Source organism: Leptosomus discolor, chromosome 1 (genome assembly GCF_034619465.1).
Source record: "Leptosomus discolor isolate bLepDis1 chromosome 1, bLepDis1.hap2, whole genome shotgun sequence".
In the NCBI taxonomy this organism is placed as follows: Eukaryota; Metazoa; Chordata; class Aves; order Leptosomiformes; family Leptosomidae; genus Leptosomus; species Leptosomus discolor.
The window spans coordinates 100,744,138-100,760,011 of NC_141391.1; the positions used below are offsets into that span (position 1 = coordinate 100,744,138).

A 15,874-nucleotide genomic window follows, 5' to 3' on the forward strand; every position below is an offset into this window, starting at 1 on the left:
CTAACTGAAGATCTGAAAGAAATCTAGAAGCCTAAATACCAGCCAAAGTTTCAAAAGTGATTGGTGGGAGGCCAGACAGTGATGGATAAGGCTCATTTCCTCAGGAAACACGGCTAAAGTACTGTTGTGCACTTACCATTTCCAGGTTATCAAAATACCACAACCTGAAACAAAACATTGACCCAGCTGAAAATATGGAGCTTTTTAAAGCTCTCTACTTCTACATGTCTTTTAAAATGTCACTTCCAGCCTTATTTCTCAGTTATTTTTTCTCTGCAGTCTATAAACTGAACAAAGTAGAAATGGGAAGTCAGTAGCAAGAAACTAGGTCTTTGTATTTCACTGTGACTTCTTTTGGCAGGGAAAGAGGATGAAGCTAGTGATGGCCTAATTATTTAGCTTAAAGAAAGCAGCCAGAATCACAGTATCAGTTACAGTAAGAAGCGGAAGAGGAGGGGGATGAAAAGAACATGGCAGCTGTTCAGATAAACTAAGTAATTGTAAGAGGGTTGACAGCCTGGTCTCTGAGACAATGTTATTTGTGAGGCAATGTTTGGATGCAAGAGTTTGATTTTGTATATTAGGCCAAATGAACAATGTCACTCACCTCAACCCTCAGAAAACTGCATACATCCACTACTACCACAAGAGACAACAGCAATGACAGAAATGTTGTTTCCCCAGCATCTATGAGAAAAAAAAAAATCAGTTATTTTTCTTCTCAAGTGTGCAAAAAGGTTAAATTAAAATCCTGCCTGGTTTTTGTAAGGGAGGAGCACCTTGCTCTTCTGAAATATGTTGCCTAGAAGCAAAAGCCACTGAAAGCCTCCTTTGATGGCAAAGAAGTTACCAAGAAAGAAATCCCCGCTACCAGTTTTAAAAAAAAAAAAAAAAAAAAAAAAGTTCTTGGCTGTTTCAATTTTCCCCTTCTTTCCACTTTCCAGCCCCTTCTGTAACTTCATGCAACAGTAAGAGCAGAAGGAATACCAATATGCTTAGGCAATGTCTGTGACCTGGGGGCAGCCTGTCTGGGGTGCAAGTGGATGTAAACTGAGGGGGGAAAAAAGTATAATTTAAAGAAGGGAGTTTGTGACATTTTTTCATTCTTTTGAGAATTGGGAGGTAGGAGGAATCAGGTATCTGTACTTCAAAGTCATTCTGTTCTCTGTAGTCCATATTTCTTGAAAAAGCAGATACAGTAAGTGACAGTTCTTTCTAGCTCAAACATTTTATCTTTACCAATGGCATTCAAATTTCTCTCCCAAAGCCTTGCTTCACTAGGAAGCTGCTGGTGGGCAAAATCAGCTTCAAAGTAGTAGTTGGTAGTGTGTGTCTGTGTGCTACTTTGCATCACAGCGCACACAGACACACACTACACAGAGCGCCAATGCCAGGTGGTTTCCCTGGTGAACAACGATCTTGACCTAGGGAAAGTTTACTCAGCGTAGGTGATGTTTCGCAGAGAAAAAGTAAACACTCTCAATCTCAGATCCCCTAACCCCAAGCTGATAGGGTCCAAGATTTGTATCACTATATAGCGTCTTCTGCCCATTTCTGTAGGAAAGTACTAGAAGTTCCCGTGTTTGGTCTGCAGGCTCACTCCATTGCCTAAGTTATTGGATTCAGTTGACCGGTACAACATATCGGTTGAATTAAGTCCTTTCTTTCTAACAAAAATATTCTTCTCCATTCTTCCTATGCCTTATATTTATGATAGTTCATTGATCAAAGCAAAGCAAGCTGTCAGAGTATGTCTGTGCAGCAGTCAAGATGGTTCCAACACCTGCCCGAGGAACTCAATGAATATTCAGGCATAAAGCTGTCTCAAGGTTGTTCAGCAATGCAAGCAAAAATTGTATTTGGCTATCCCAAGGATGAAGATTCAACTGAAGCCATTCTTACTTCAGGAAGGGAGGCAAAAAAGGACAGAAATGGAGCTGGAATAGAAAACAGCAAGAAGAGAGAAGGGCTGGCTTCTCCTGACAACATAAAATTGGGAAAACTGGTGGTATCAGTTCCTTCTGTGAGGGTGTATTTCTCTCCTCTCTAGTGACCTAATTAGACAGATAGACTTTGACAAAGGCAACAGCTGCCTGCCTTGATTTCTAAACTTTTTTCATACTGGAATATGCACCAGACCCATCACCAATCTGACTACATCCACCAGGCCAGGAATTGCTCAGCAACCTCAAGAGCAAGTGGTACAGGATGCCCATGCCATGCTGCAAAGCACATGGCCCTGAGTCTTGTATGGACTTTATTTCTCTTGGTTTTAAGGCATAATTAGTATATTGACAGTGATTTTTTTTCCATTTCAAATTATCTGAAATAACATGAGGTTTGTGTTGCACACCAAGGTTATATGTTGCTTGACACAGAGGTGGTCTGAAGGCCTGTGAAGATGTCTGAGGGAGCAAAGCCTGCTGGGACAGTGTTGGCAGATGAGAGTCAAAGAAGCCAAACCTGATGTAATGTCATCCACACTGTCTAATGGGAGAAGTCCCTGGCACATACTATCTCCCAAAACATTCCCACATAATTGTGTCTCAGAGCACTGGTTGGCACGGGCCAAAGTCAAGACGGGTAGCTTGCTAACATTTAGCAGTACAGATAATCAGCATTGGACAGGCCAGCCAAGCTCCTATTTACACTTCAGCTTCCAGAAACAACCAGGTGCACTCCCCAGATATCAGTGACATTATGGGCGCAGAATTAAATGAGTCAGAATTATCTATATAAAATGTTCGGCTGATTAGCTAATTTTTGTTTCTAGAGTTTTCAGTTGGGAAAATTTTAAGGGGAAAAAATCATGATAAAAAGGAACTGATTCTCCCCATCTCTTCTCACTGAACTTGAAAATACACTTTTTCCATGTAATCAATAAGGAAAATATATGGAGAAACCAGGATTTAACCAGCCCTCACACAACTTCCAGGGAAGGCTGAGCTGTAAATCAACAGCTCAGATGCAAGAGAGAAGCAGCAGAGAAGACGAAGTCACACTCTTCTCAGAGGTGCACAGGGAAAAACAAGGAGAAATGTGCACAAGTTGCAATGAGGGGAATTCCAATAGGATATAAACAAAACAAAAAAAAAAGTCCCTAATGCGAGAGGTGCAGTACTGGGACAGGGCCCAGAGAGGCTGTGGAAACTCCAGTCCTTGGCCCTAAGCAGCGTAATCTAACTGTGAAGTTGGTCCTGTGTTGAGCAGAGGGTTGGTCAACAGACCTTTAGAGGTCTTTTCTGATCCAAAATATCCTATGATTTTAAGCAGGTTTAAAATTTATTTATTTATTATTTCTAGCAGCTAAAGCATGTAAACACAAGCAGTTTAAAACTGGTAGCTCTCAGGTCAGTATACTTCCTTCATGCTTTCTCTTTTTCCTGGTACACCCCACAGAGATGAAAAGTTGAGTTCTTAGTAAATCTCTGAAGAAATAGTGCAACTGACAAGTAAAAATTTTAGCATTAGTATAGGTGATAGTAACTGGCAGATATAGCTGGAGATGAGTAACTGCAAAAAGAAATCTCTCAGGGGGCATGTCAGACAATGACATGTTATAGCAACTCAGTAAGACATACATCTGACACAGAGGCATCAGAAAGAAAGCATGTGGCCTGTATTTGTGGCTATTAAGGCCTGTCAGCACTGTGGATCATTAATGATCCCTATTATCCCTACTCCAGCAGTTGTCAGTGGTTTTTCCATATGGAAATACTAGACATGAGCCCAGGTCTGACGTTGCCAGGTGGTGTGACTCAGGGTGGGACACCTGGGCTGTATCTATCACTGGCCTTGCTCCACTGCTGCAGCAGCAGTGACACTAGCATGCTTTTTCCAAGTGCAAAAAAATGCATCCTTTCTATCTTTCTCACCTTCTCAGAAGAAACACTGCTTCTGAGGAGGCTGGTTTCTGCCTTGGTTTTGGATAGGACAGAAACAATATAGCAAAGAAGACTGAGTTCCGATTTTTTCAAAAGAGATAGACTTCTGATAGACTTCTTTCTCTCTGACTTCTTTGTACATTGCTATGATCAGTGGCATGCAAAAGTCTGTGATTTTAATGCCAACCTTACGCACTTATTGTGGCCAGGAATCCTCATTCTGACTTTCTGGTAGGTCTCCATTGTCTAGTTTTCCATTGGTAGGCCATGATTTTCAGAGTAACCACTGCTCCCTCCATCATGATGAGCTTGGTCTCCATTGTTCAACATTCCTTGAAATTGCATGGGACATCTTTTTGTTTCCCTTTTATATCTCTACAGATTTTTCACTCTCAGACTTTCCTATTTATTTCCTGCTTAAGATGAAAACATCTTTGCTTTTGCCTTTCTGATGAGAGCAAGAGAACAAAAGTGGGGAGGCTGAGCGTGAAGAGGTAGTGAGCACTATACAAGGGTGATAGACCATCTGCCATAAAGGATAAGAAGGAGTTGTTAATTTAACTAATAACTTGTGACAGAGATTACTTGTACCATCCAGGGGAATATGATGAATAAGAACATGGCACAAGCCAGAGCGCATGTGCAATTTCAGCAATAGCCCATACATATGCTGAGTCTGCTCAAAAGAATAGAATATGGACTGCACTGAACTGGGCCCCCAAAAAACACTGTGGACATTGGTCCCAGTTACCACATACATAAGGGAGTGATTGGCCAGCATGTATGCTGACATCAAAAACAATATGTTAATTTGTGTAGATTCATAGGCTTTCAGGAGAACCCTTACCTGCTCTGAATGCCTAGCTCAAGCTTTTCTGGAAGCCAAAAGTCTAGTAAAAATCATGTATAACTACAGGAGCAGAGACACGCAACAGCAAACTCTCCTTGTTCCAGAAATCTATTTGCAATGCCAGGCGTTTGCACTAGAGATGGCTTTGAATTCACACTGACTCCAAGCACTCAGACTTCAGGTAGTAAACAAGTTTCATAATCCGATTTGGGATCCCCAGCCTATTGAAAGGCAGAAGACATTGATAATCAACTGTCTCCACACATCTTTGCAGGTTCAGAACGTGTAGCCTTCTTACACTTCCCCATATATGTAACAAAGCCAAGGCTGTTTCACTTCCCCGTGTTTCAAATGAAGCTACATTTAGCAAAGCAGATGTAAAAACAGCATTCTGGAGCCTTTAGTGGTAAATTCTGTAATGAAATTGGTTAGAATCCAAAACAAAAACTACAAGGTCAAATGACTACCCAAAATGGAGGTGTGTTTTTTTAAATTCACCTATCAGCTTCATTTTCCATCCTCCATAGTAAAAGCGCCAAGAATCAGAAATTAATGGAGAAGTTTGTACTGCATAGTGGCAAAGCATTACTCAGGCTGATTTTTGCAGCTTTAAAAAAGGCTTTAAAAAAATGAAAACAGTAGAACATTATTTTTATCAAGTTGGATTAGAAGGCAATGATGAAACAGGTAGTATGAAAAACAAGGTATCATCCTTACAGCCTCTTTTCTAACCTTAAATACACTTCACTTCGCATTTCTTCTAGTGAAAAGTGCTGCTGAAATAAATTTAAATCACACACAAGCTCTCTCCAAAATTATATTTATGATTCTATGGGTGCAAATAAGTAAATTGGTTCTTGAAGAAATTTGCCAAGTCAGTGTTTGTTGAACATATCAACATTTCAAAATGAGGACTAGACAAAGTTCCCAGACGAGTGGATAGACAATCTTGCATTGATTTCAACAGCACTTCTGTTTTGGAAGAAAATCTGCATTTTGTGAAAATGCCTGCTTACAATTGTTAGCCGATGATAAAAGGCTCCATTTTTTTCTGTAAACAAGACTCTTTCTCCTCATATCTAGTGGTAATACACAGTGTCTCACAGTACGGATTACCTGGTCTCACTGAGAGTGATACAGGCTGAATTCATTAAACAGGCAAAACTCCCTCTACCTTGAGAATATCTGTGCCTGTGTCCTCAAAGCTCATCAGACACAAGATTTTACAAAGCTCTGAAATGATGACTAAAACCAGCCAGAGATTGGACAAAGCATTTCAAAAGCTCCCTGTCTGCATCCTCTCACTGACTTCTCCTTGCATCACAAGCAAGAGAAGAAACTGAAAGACCCAGACTTAGAGCAGAGTATTCAACATTGCAGAAAATGTCTTGTGCTGTGCAGTGCTACGCCTTCTTCTCCTGATGTCAAAGCCTAACAACCTCACAGAGGCAGCAGGGAACAGAAATAGCCACCTGGTACTGCCAAATATTCCACAGATGAGTTCAGTGTCAGGAAGGCTTGTGATCACAGCAAATGAGAGGTGAATACTGAAGACTGTTCACAAAAGGCAAGCTTGGACCTTAGAAATGCAAACACCTGTGTAACTTAAAAGTTGCCCACATCCTATCAGGAAAGTGGGGAATGACCTGCATGCAGACAGAAATCACAGTCAAAACAATGTCTGCTTGACATTTGCATATGTGCAACAAAGCCCACAAGAACAATTCGTAGATTATAAATTATTTTTAAATTAGTGAATTTTCAACGATTTTGCATACAAACTGTTCACAACTATGTTTCAAGAGATAAAATTAGCTTACTAAATTACAGTGAAACATTCACTGAATTCTCTATATCAGCTTCCATTGCAAAAAGGTCAGTTATGATTTGCAATATTCTCTGTTGAAACTTCCAATTATTTTGCAGATCATCCTACAACTCTAGTACAGTATACAATCAAAATAGGCTAAGAGTATTTGAATTAGGCAAGTATGCCCTTTACATGCCTCCTTTTGCTTTGTATTTGTTCAGTACCATGACAAGATCCCTGAAATGTAGCAAAGTACAAAAAAGTCACATTGCTAATGATAAAATGACTGCTTAGGGATTATAGTAATATGTTACATTCACAGCCGTGAAGGCCGTGAGAGCATCTCCTGTAACGCTCATAGTTTGTTGTTGACACTAGATTCACGCTATTCTACAGACTCTAAATAAAAATACAGGCTTGGAAACACTGGATTGTGCCTTTCCAGTGTTATTCTGGAGTAGACAAGACCAGGGCAACCACACTGGTTGCATCTTTACTAGAAAATAAAATGTTACCGAGCACTGGCACCTAACTCCTTTTATGGTAAAATTCCTAGAAAAGCCCCTGGCATGGTTTTGACCAGTGCAGAACTGAGTACACACAATTCCTGGCCACATTTCAGGTGTTAGTATGGGACACAGACTATTCCTAATAAGCAAATTGTGTGTGACTACCCTGCTTTGAAAACAACAGGAGTTCAATAATACCAATGTAGGCTGTACCACTCCATTTAGCCTCCATGCTAAAGAACAGGCCTGGACACATTTAATTTGCTACTATAGCCATAGCTGGTACATACTGCTTGATGAAACACAAGTGAACTATTCAGGGATTCATTTAGGAAAGAACTCCTTGTCATTGCTGGAAAATTAAACAAGTCACTGAAATCTCATATGTCTTGTATGCATTTGCCTAAGAGTCTCACTGCAACAAATACTTTGAACAGAATACTCTAAATTGTCCTAAACTGGCGTGGTACTGCTACCTAGCTGTTGTGTTCAAAGAAATATAAGATTTACCAGGAGATGGGGGGAGTGTTCAGAAGTACTTTTTTTTTTTTTTTGCAGTGCAGATTAATATGTGTATATTTTTGTCATGAAGAAAAGCGGAGAGAGTAAAAATAGCTCTCAAGTGATATAGCTGCTATTCACTCCCCTGTTCCTGGAACCATGACAGCCATTATATAACCAAAAGGAAAATTAAATGAAATAAACAGCATAAGCTAATTGGGTTGATATCACGTAAAAATATAATTAGTCCAAGTGTTTTGTGGCAAAGGCGCTGACAATATGTGGCTGTTCCTCAGCCTTAGCAGTGAACAGGGATCCTGCCATAGGTTTAAAACTTACTCGTCAAGCATTTCCATGGAAACACACAGATGCACAATCCTTGGATCACTTGTTTCAGGAATTGCTGCTCCCAAGGTTCACTCTGGAGTGAGAACTCAGACCAGAAGAGGGTGACGGGCTGTGATTCTGATCTAGAATCCTCCCCATAGAGGTTCACAGTAGGAGAATTTGGGTGAGGGAAAAAGTAAAACGGCATCTTGCATAAAGAGAAAAAGACTAAAAACTTGACCTTAATTTTTCTTCTCAGAAACTGCCTGAGAGTTGAGAAATGACAGCACTGGAAAGAGCCTGAGGAGTTTACAAAATGGCCAGATGCCCTCAGGGAGATTAAAATGTCCGCAAGAGTGTTAGCAAGATGCTATACTGAGAGAGACTTAGGTTAAACTCAGTCACTGGGTTTGGTTGTCCAAAGCTGCCCTCTTACGTATCCAGATGGGAGTCAGCTCTCGTGCGATCTCTCAAGGTTAAGAAAAATCCTTAAGTGGCAGGTCTCTGAAGCCCACTCACAGTGATAGTAACAGCCCACTACCATGTACTGGCGAGCACAGCAGCTCCTTGCTCCCACTGCAAAATGTATGGCTGCTGGAGAAAATGTGGCCCTTATACCTCTTTGTGGGTCAGCTCACATACTGTGAAAGATGGGAAAGGCAGGTTATGGTGCACAAGGGCTTTGAAAGCATCAGTAAAATTTGGTGTATGAATAAAAGCTGCTTCATTGCTAGCAAGTAATTCTATAGGAAATAAATGCTGTATGCAAAGCAGGATAGATGAGTGCAGCATATGACTGGCAGGCATCCCTGGATGAGGGTGTCCCTTCAGATATCTCCTGATGTCAGTAATAAAATCAGCACCTGTGTCCCTTCCCAGCCCTGCTACGGTCTTTAGTACACATTGCTGTTCCTGGTAAGAGATGCTCAGGCAGGGAGGTCTAGGACATGGTTACCTTTAATAGCAAGGTCAAAGTAAGGTATATTCTCAAAAGCAACAGTGGACACCTGCACCCTGTCTGTGTTCACACCAGGATCTAACCGGGGGAAAGCAAAATATTCATAATGTCTTAAAGATAATGAACCACATTAACCCAGCATTAATAGCCTAACATACAGTCCATTAAAGCCTCAAAAGCCAGAGCCTTCATAGGCTGTTCATAAGTATTTGAGGGGTCTGTTACTGCAGTGATGTGATAGCTCCTGTGGACTGAAATTTCCTTAGGCACAAAAGAGAGTTAAGCACAAAGTGTGAAGCCTTAACTTCAAATTTTCTGGCTTTGGCTTAAGCCTGCCTCACAAGGTTCCTGCAATGCCTTTTTATTGTATTTATTTCATCATACATTACATAGCATTAGTGATAATGCAAGTAGGCACACTGTCACCAACTGGGGTAAGTTCATTCAGAACTGACTGCCTTGTGACACGACTTTCAGTGCTGCCGCTACCATCAACCTGAATAATGCTCTTTTTAGACACAGCAGCAAACTGAAAAGGTGACACAGGATGGAGTGCACAGTCTTAAAACACAGATTTGCTCTCAGGTTTCCATGCTACTTTCTTTTAACACAGAAAAGTCTATGGGGCTGAACAGAGGCTTGGCTAGCACTGGAGCAGACCAGAAGGAGATACAACTGGTCTACAGCCCTTTTTTTTTTTTTTCCCTGGGTATTTCAGTCACCTCTAAAACTTCACAAGGGTCTGTGATCTTCCTCCACAGTGAAAAGTCTGCACATCTTGAAGAAGCTACAGGTGCTATAGGATGTCACAGATGATCTGCTCTGCAGTGCATTTCTAAGATTAAAATGCTCTGTAAGCCATACTGTCCCACCAAGTGCAGCCCCTTGTGCAACCCTCCCTCTGGACAAGAGCCCGGGCTTCCCCAGCTCCTCCACGTGAAAGGGTTTGGGTCTACTGGCCAGGGCAGTGCCAGGCAGAGACACCCAAGCCCATGGGGTGCCAGAGACAGGACTGCTGTGTCAAGCAGGAGCTTTGATGGGTTTATGCCCGCATTTTCCATCCAGGCAAGAGATACTCAGGGGCAACCAGAGCTCAGGGCAATGAAGTGCTTCCCAAACCAAGCTGCTTACTCCCAGCTCTCTGCTTGAAGGTCACCACCCACAGTAGGACTGGGCAGCCCACACGTGGGCCTGCACAGCAGTTACCACAGCATGGTAGTGTAACCTGTGGCCATTGCAGGGCACACCAATGACATGCAGGTCAACACCCTGAATGTTCAGGAAGACCATCTCCATATGCATCACATCAGGAAGAGCATCACATCAGTGCTACTATATTCAGAGCCATGTGTCTAGGCAGAATCATCAGAAGACTTTTACCTTCACAGCCTGGCAGCAGAATGATAGCAGGTAGCCAGAAGGGAGAAAATCTGGAGTTCAAGAGCTGAGATTCCTGCAGACACAAGCCTCAGAGTGCAGAAGGGTTTCCAGTAAAAGACAGCAGTTTCCCCAGACCTCACTGTGTCCTCAGCTTCATACAAAACACTCTCCTCTTCAGTATACTCTTGCACATAAACATAATGAAGCTATTTATCTCAAAAGGCTGGGAAACGAAAAAAACAAAACAAAAAAAAAAAACAAAAAAAAACCAAAAAAAAAGGCAGTTACTGTCGTTTCTGGGTTTTAAACTCTTGTAAGACACAGAGGAATGCTGTTTAGGCCCATACCATTAGAGTGAAAGGTACACTTGAATTAAAGGCCACAGGCATCCTGAATTAAAATGAAATTATGTTCTGAAGTACTGTATGTTTTACATTACGGGGAGAAGGACACGCAGTTCCCTGTCTCAGTATCAGCATGACATTGATTTCCTATGGGTATGTGCTTGAATTGCTCTTGGAATATATAACACTGTAGCTTGCCTTTCTTTCAACAAGAGTTGGATTGGTTCTTTCTAAAAACTGTTGTGTTTTTTTTTTAAAACTCCTTATACTTACTTAATACTTTCCCCATAGCAATGCAATTGATAGAAAAACTAGCTCAACAATTGCTCATTTTCTCTGCTCATCTTGTTGACTGAAACCCCCAAGCTAATCCATTTCCTCATTTATATCTGCTATCTTCCAGAAGATCTTTCTTGGTGCATAAGAAATCTCATTTATTAAACTGTAAAGGGGGGCAGGGGGAAGAAAGATCTGCTTAAACACATCTTGCAGAATTTAAATATGGGTGTAGATAGGATGACCTGATAGGAAACGAGAGTTTTCCTTCAAAGTATTTCTATTTAGCAATAAATTGAGGATGCTTTGACTTTTGTGTTGTGCATCTAATAGGTAAACAAAGAACAAGGATGATAATTTTATTAATAGCAATTTCATGCCAGTGATACAGGAAGAAGTTGTGTGTTGACTTAGAGAAATAATAAGAAAAATAATGCCTGCCTTTTTCTTGTTTGTTTTTTGTGGCAGCTAACGTACTGGAAGAAGACTCAATGGAGCAGGACATAGAAAGCCCTGTCACAATTCATCAGCCAAAGTTGCCCAAACAAGCTAGAGAGGATCTGCCAAAAAATATAAACAAAGAATGTGCCAAGAGAAAAATCCAGAGGTATGTTAGGAAAGATGGGAAATGCAACGTCCACCATGGGAATGTCAGAGAGACTTACCGTTACTTGACTGACATCTTCACTACCTTAGTGGATCTCAAGTGGAGGTTCAACCTGTTGATTTTTGTCATGGTTTACACTGTGACCTGGCTCTTCTTTGGAATGATATGGTGGCTAATTGCCTACATGCGAGGAGATATGGATCATATAGGGGACAGCACGTGGACCCCATGCGTCAGCAACCTCAATGGGTTTGTCTCAGCCTTTTTATTCTCAATCGAGACAGAAACCACCATTGGGTATGGTTACCGGGTCATCACGGACAAGTGTCCCGAGGGAATTATTCTGCTTTTAGTGCAGTCTGTTTTAGGTTCTATCGTCAACGCTTTCATGGTTGGCTGCATGTTTGTGAAAATATCCCAACCCAAGAAGAGGGCAGAAACGTTGGTTTTTTCTACAAATGCAGTTATTTCCATGCGGGATGGAAAGCTGTGTCTGATGTTCCGAGTAGGAGACCTTAGGAATTCACACATTGTAGAGGCATCAATACGAGCCAAGTTGATCAAATCCAAACAGACAAAGGAGGGGGAATTTATACCACTCAACCAGACAGATATCAACGTAGGTTATTACACAGGGGATGATCGTCTCTTTTTGGTTTCACCACTGATCATCAGCCATGAAATTAACCAGCAGAGTCCTTTCTGGGAGATTTCCAAAGCCCAGTTGCCCAAAGAGGAGCTAGAAATTGTTGTAATCCTAGAAGGAATGGTGGAGGCAACAGGTAACATTTCTTATACTTTGTATAAGGTAAATGCTTTAATTTAGAAAGGAAAATCAGTGGGTTTGCTTCACTTTAAAGGAATCACTTCAACAGTCATTACATTTGAAAAAGGCCTCAGTTATTGGGTTAGCTTCAAAATTAAAAGCATACCCAGTTTAATTGTCTGTTCCATCTTGCCTAATGGAATTAGTGTTGTTTCTGCTCTGTTTGGAAAATGGGATAGCATTTCTCATTTTCTAAATTTTTCACAGCATGTCACCCAGTTATTTGTCATTCTATTGCAGGAGCAACTCAACAACTAGGACCTTGTGGGATAAAACAATTTAGAAAAAAAATTCAATACAAAACTCCATTTATCATTAACATGGAAGCACCATAGTCCCTGCTGCTTCCAATCACCCATGGGTAACTGCAGAATAACTGCCTGCCACATGAAATTCCTAGCCTGTTTGGATCAAGTAGGAAGTGATAATGTGTTCAGTTTTCTCTTTTTGCCTGCTTGTTTGCTTGATTTTGTTTTAACTTGTAACATGGGGCTTGTTCCACTTTAGTTCACAAAAGATCAGTCTGGTTTTGTATTTTGCTGAGGCCCCCTACACACTGCAGAATTGTACAGAACACTTAAAACTGGTATATATAAATAAGGCATGTTACATCACCAGAGTCTGGTTGAGAGGCTATTTGATCATTACCTACCATTACACAGCAGAACATCAGGTATCACTTGATGCGGAGAAAATAGTGCTTGAAATTCACAGCAAATGGACTAGTAATGTTTATTCTTTGTATTAAAGCCAGAATAGTAGGAGGATACTTTCTCTAAAACTGCTGTAGTTCCTGCAGTCAGAGTGCTGGTATTATTTGTTTTAGGAGCTAGAAGTATTTTCTTCCTGTAAATGACAGCACCAACCTCTGAAGTGAGTAAATATAATCAATATAAGGGAACGGTGATTGGAAAATGAAAAAAAGATGTGCTTGGGGAGGAGGAAACACTGAGCAGAGAAATAGAAGAACCAGATTTGCCATTTTTCCCTGCTACTGTAGCAAATGCTAGGAAAGTTTGAGGATGCAGATTACACATCTCTGACAGAGGTAAAACCTTTCTAACCCTGACTCATGTTTTGCAACTGGAGCCAGGAAATAAAGAGCAGTCTCTTACTAGAACATGTGTGTGTGTTTCACACATCTATTATGTGGTGTCAGAAGAAAACTGCATTTGTCACCATATAATAAACGTGTGAGACAAAAATGGAGAAAAAAAAATTGAAAGGAACTTGGCAGAGAATTTGAAGTGGTAAATGCAAGGCTTCCAGATTTTCCAGGAAGTAGGTGGTACTGAAGAGAAATCAAGATGAAATGTTTAGCGTTTCTGATACATGCAGTACGCACATAGGTTTCAAACATCTGCATCACCTTTGGGTGAGATAATGAGGAAATTGCTGTTTATTAGCTGAAACCTTCTTGCAATTTCTGAATTGCAACTAAATGAACTCGACATCCCAAAGAGCGGTGGATATTTTCAGGTTTACTGAACACCATGTTTTCCAGGAAAATGATTGGCAAGTAGCAGAAGTGCAAAAAAATGTCTCACCAAAAATACCTTTGAGATCAAAAGGCAGTATACTTCTGCAGTGCAGCAAATGTAGCTTTGTTTTCTTAAGCCTCATCACTTTTCATTGTTTAATCCTCCCTCCCTTACCTCATCTTCACCCCTGCACACTCACATAGCTCTCTGGGCTCTTTTGCTGCTCTGATACTGACCACATCTTCCACTCAACCATTATCAGTCTTCGTCAGAGGTGACTACCTCTCAGACTGCTCACACTGGCAAAGTTTAAAATAAAATGCTGGAAGAGTCCATATTAACAACAAAACTGGATGCAGTGATTTGAAAACTCACCAAAGCCATCCAGGATTAAGGTGTTACCCTGGCACTGGATAAGTAGATACACTTACCATTTGAATCTGCTCCGTTTTTTCTGTTTGGGTCAGCTCCCTGGCTGCATGAGATAGGAGGAGAGGGCATCAAATAATGCTGCTTAACTATAACATCAGAAAGATTAATGTCATAATTACCAGCACAATTTCTAAAACATGTTTATGCAGAAGTAGCCATTTGTTCTGTGCTTTACCCACATGCATTGGATTATTTTTGTTGATGGTGCAATCAGGCCAACTTTTTACCAAAACTAGACATTTTCCCTCTTTTTACTTGCAAATATTTTCAGTTACATCCTGGCAAACACTGAAAGCAAATTTAAGCCTTCATATATTCACATTTCCTTCTTACACCCAATGTAGAGTGAGAGCAGCAAAAGAAGCTGCTTATAGCCGCAGTCTCCAACCCTGGAGAGCAAGCAATACACTACCCATCATACCTGCCAACATCAGTCAAAGTCATGGGACACAAAAACATTAAAGCCGAAGCTAAGGAACTGTGACCTCAGCTATAGTAATGTCATCATTCCGTATTGCTACTTATGGGTCAAAACCAGACTGAGATCACTAATTTATGTTATTCATCAGAAAACCACTCCCAAGTTTGACCAGCGGAAACAATCCTCTCTCTATTTTCAGAGCTTCCCCACTCTGACAACCTTTATACGTTTAATGAGAAGTAATGCAGTGGAAAATGCTAAGTATAAACAGTTGCTATTATTTTTATTAATTATTGATAGTGTTCTGTTTAAAGTTTTACTGAGCAGTTGATATAATTTTATACATATGTAATACTTCCCCCTTTAAGGGCTCCAAAAGCACGTCTATCTGTAGTATGAAACACAACTCTTTATGTAGTGTCATATGAACCCTGCATTGCATGTTACGACAGGAAATGAAGAATAATGCATTTTATTAAATGAAATTTAAATAATTAACCAAAGTAAAATTCAGCAGAAAGATCAAACTGAAGACCCCCTAATTCCCCTTGGAACCTCACCATATCTTTCTGAGATGCAAAAAAAAGTTGGTATGTCTTTACCAAGGCAGATACCAAAATGTTAGCCTAGGAAGTATCACTACACCTTGACTATTCACATTCATTCTACCATGAAGATTACTTTGAGGGTGGAATCTTCCACAAGGCACCTTCAACAAGATGTGAAGTCAATCTGACCGCTTCATACAGCATCAGCAAAAACTCAAAATAAGACTGTTTTGTAAAATGTTTGTTATGGATCCTTCCAATATGCTATTCTCTTTATTTATTTACAACAACATTCAAAGGATAACACTCTTGCAAAGATTTACTCCTGTGGTTTTCCTTATATTTATGCATATCTCTCAAGTGTCCAAAAAACCCCATCATCGTGTGAAGTACATTAGGCTGCCACGAAGCAACCAGTGAGTCTTCAGGAACAGGGGCCAAAAGTCCAACCAAGCTTCACCATATCTGAAGGACACATCTGTTATTTCCACATTTTGCAGCCCCTGTTCCATTTCCCACCATGCTAACAGCAGGTAGGAGTGCCAGTGCAATGCAAGGATTGATACCAACTCTGCAAAAAATAAAGTGGCATCCACCTTTAATAGGGAAACCACTTCTGAGGCACTTACGCTTCTTTTAGTGTCAGACTAAAGCTGTGGCATTGACAGAATAGCCCCATACCAGCAAAGGCTCTGGTCCCACACTTACGCAGCGCTAAAA

General features: G+C 40.7%; 1 protein-coding gene across 1 annotated transcript in view; it reads left to right on the top strand.

The window, feature by feature from the left end:
* Nucleotides 1-1,740: 1,740 nt before the first annotated feature.
* KCNJ6 (potassium inwardly rectifying channel subfamily J member 6) overlaps nucleotides 1,741-15,874 on the top strand; it is a 50,137-nt gene continuing 36,003 nt past the window's right edge. The window contains exons 1-2 of the mRNA XM_009956261.1: nucleotides 1,741-1,756; nucleotides 11,308-12,228. Of these exons, the coding sequence (XP_009954563.1) occupies nucleotides 11,331-12,228 (898 nt within the window). The 5' untranslated portion in view covers nucleotides 1,741-1,756; nucleotides 11,308-11,330. The remainder of the gene's footprint in view (nucleotides 1,757-11,307; nucleotides 12,229-15,874) is intronic.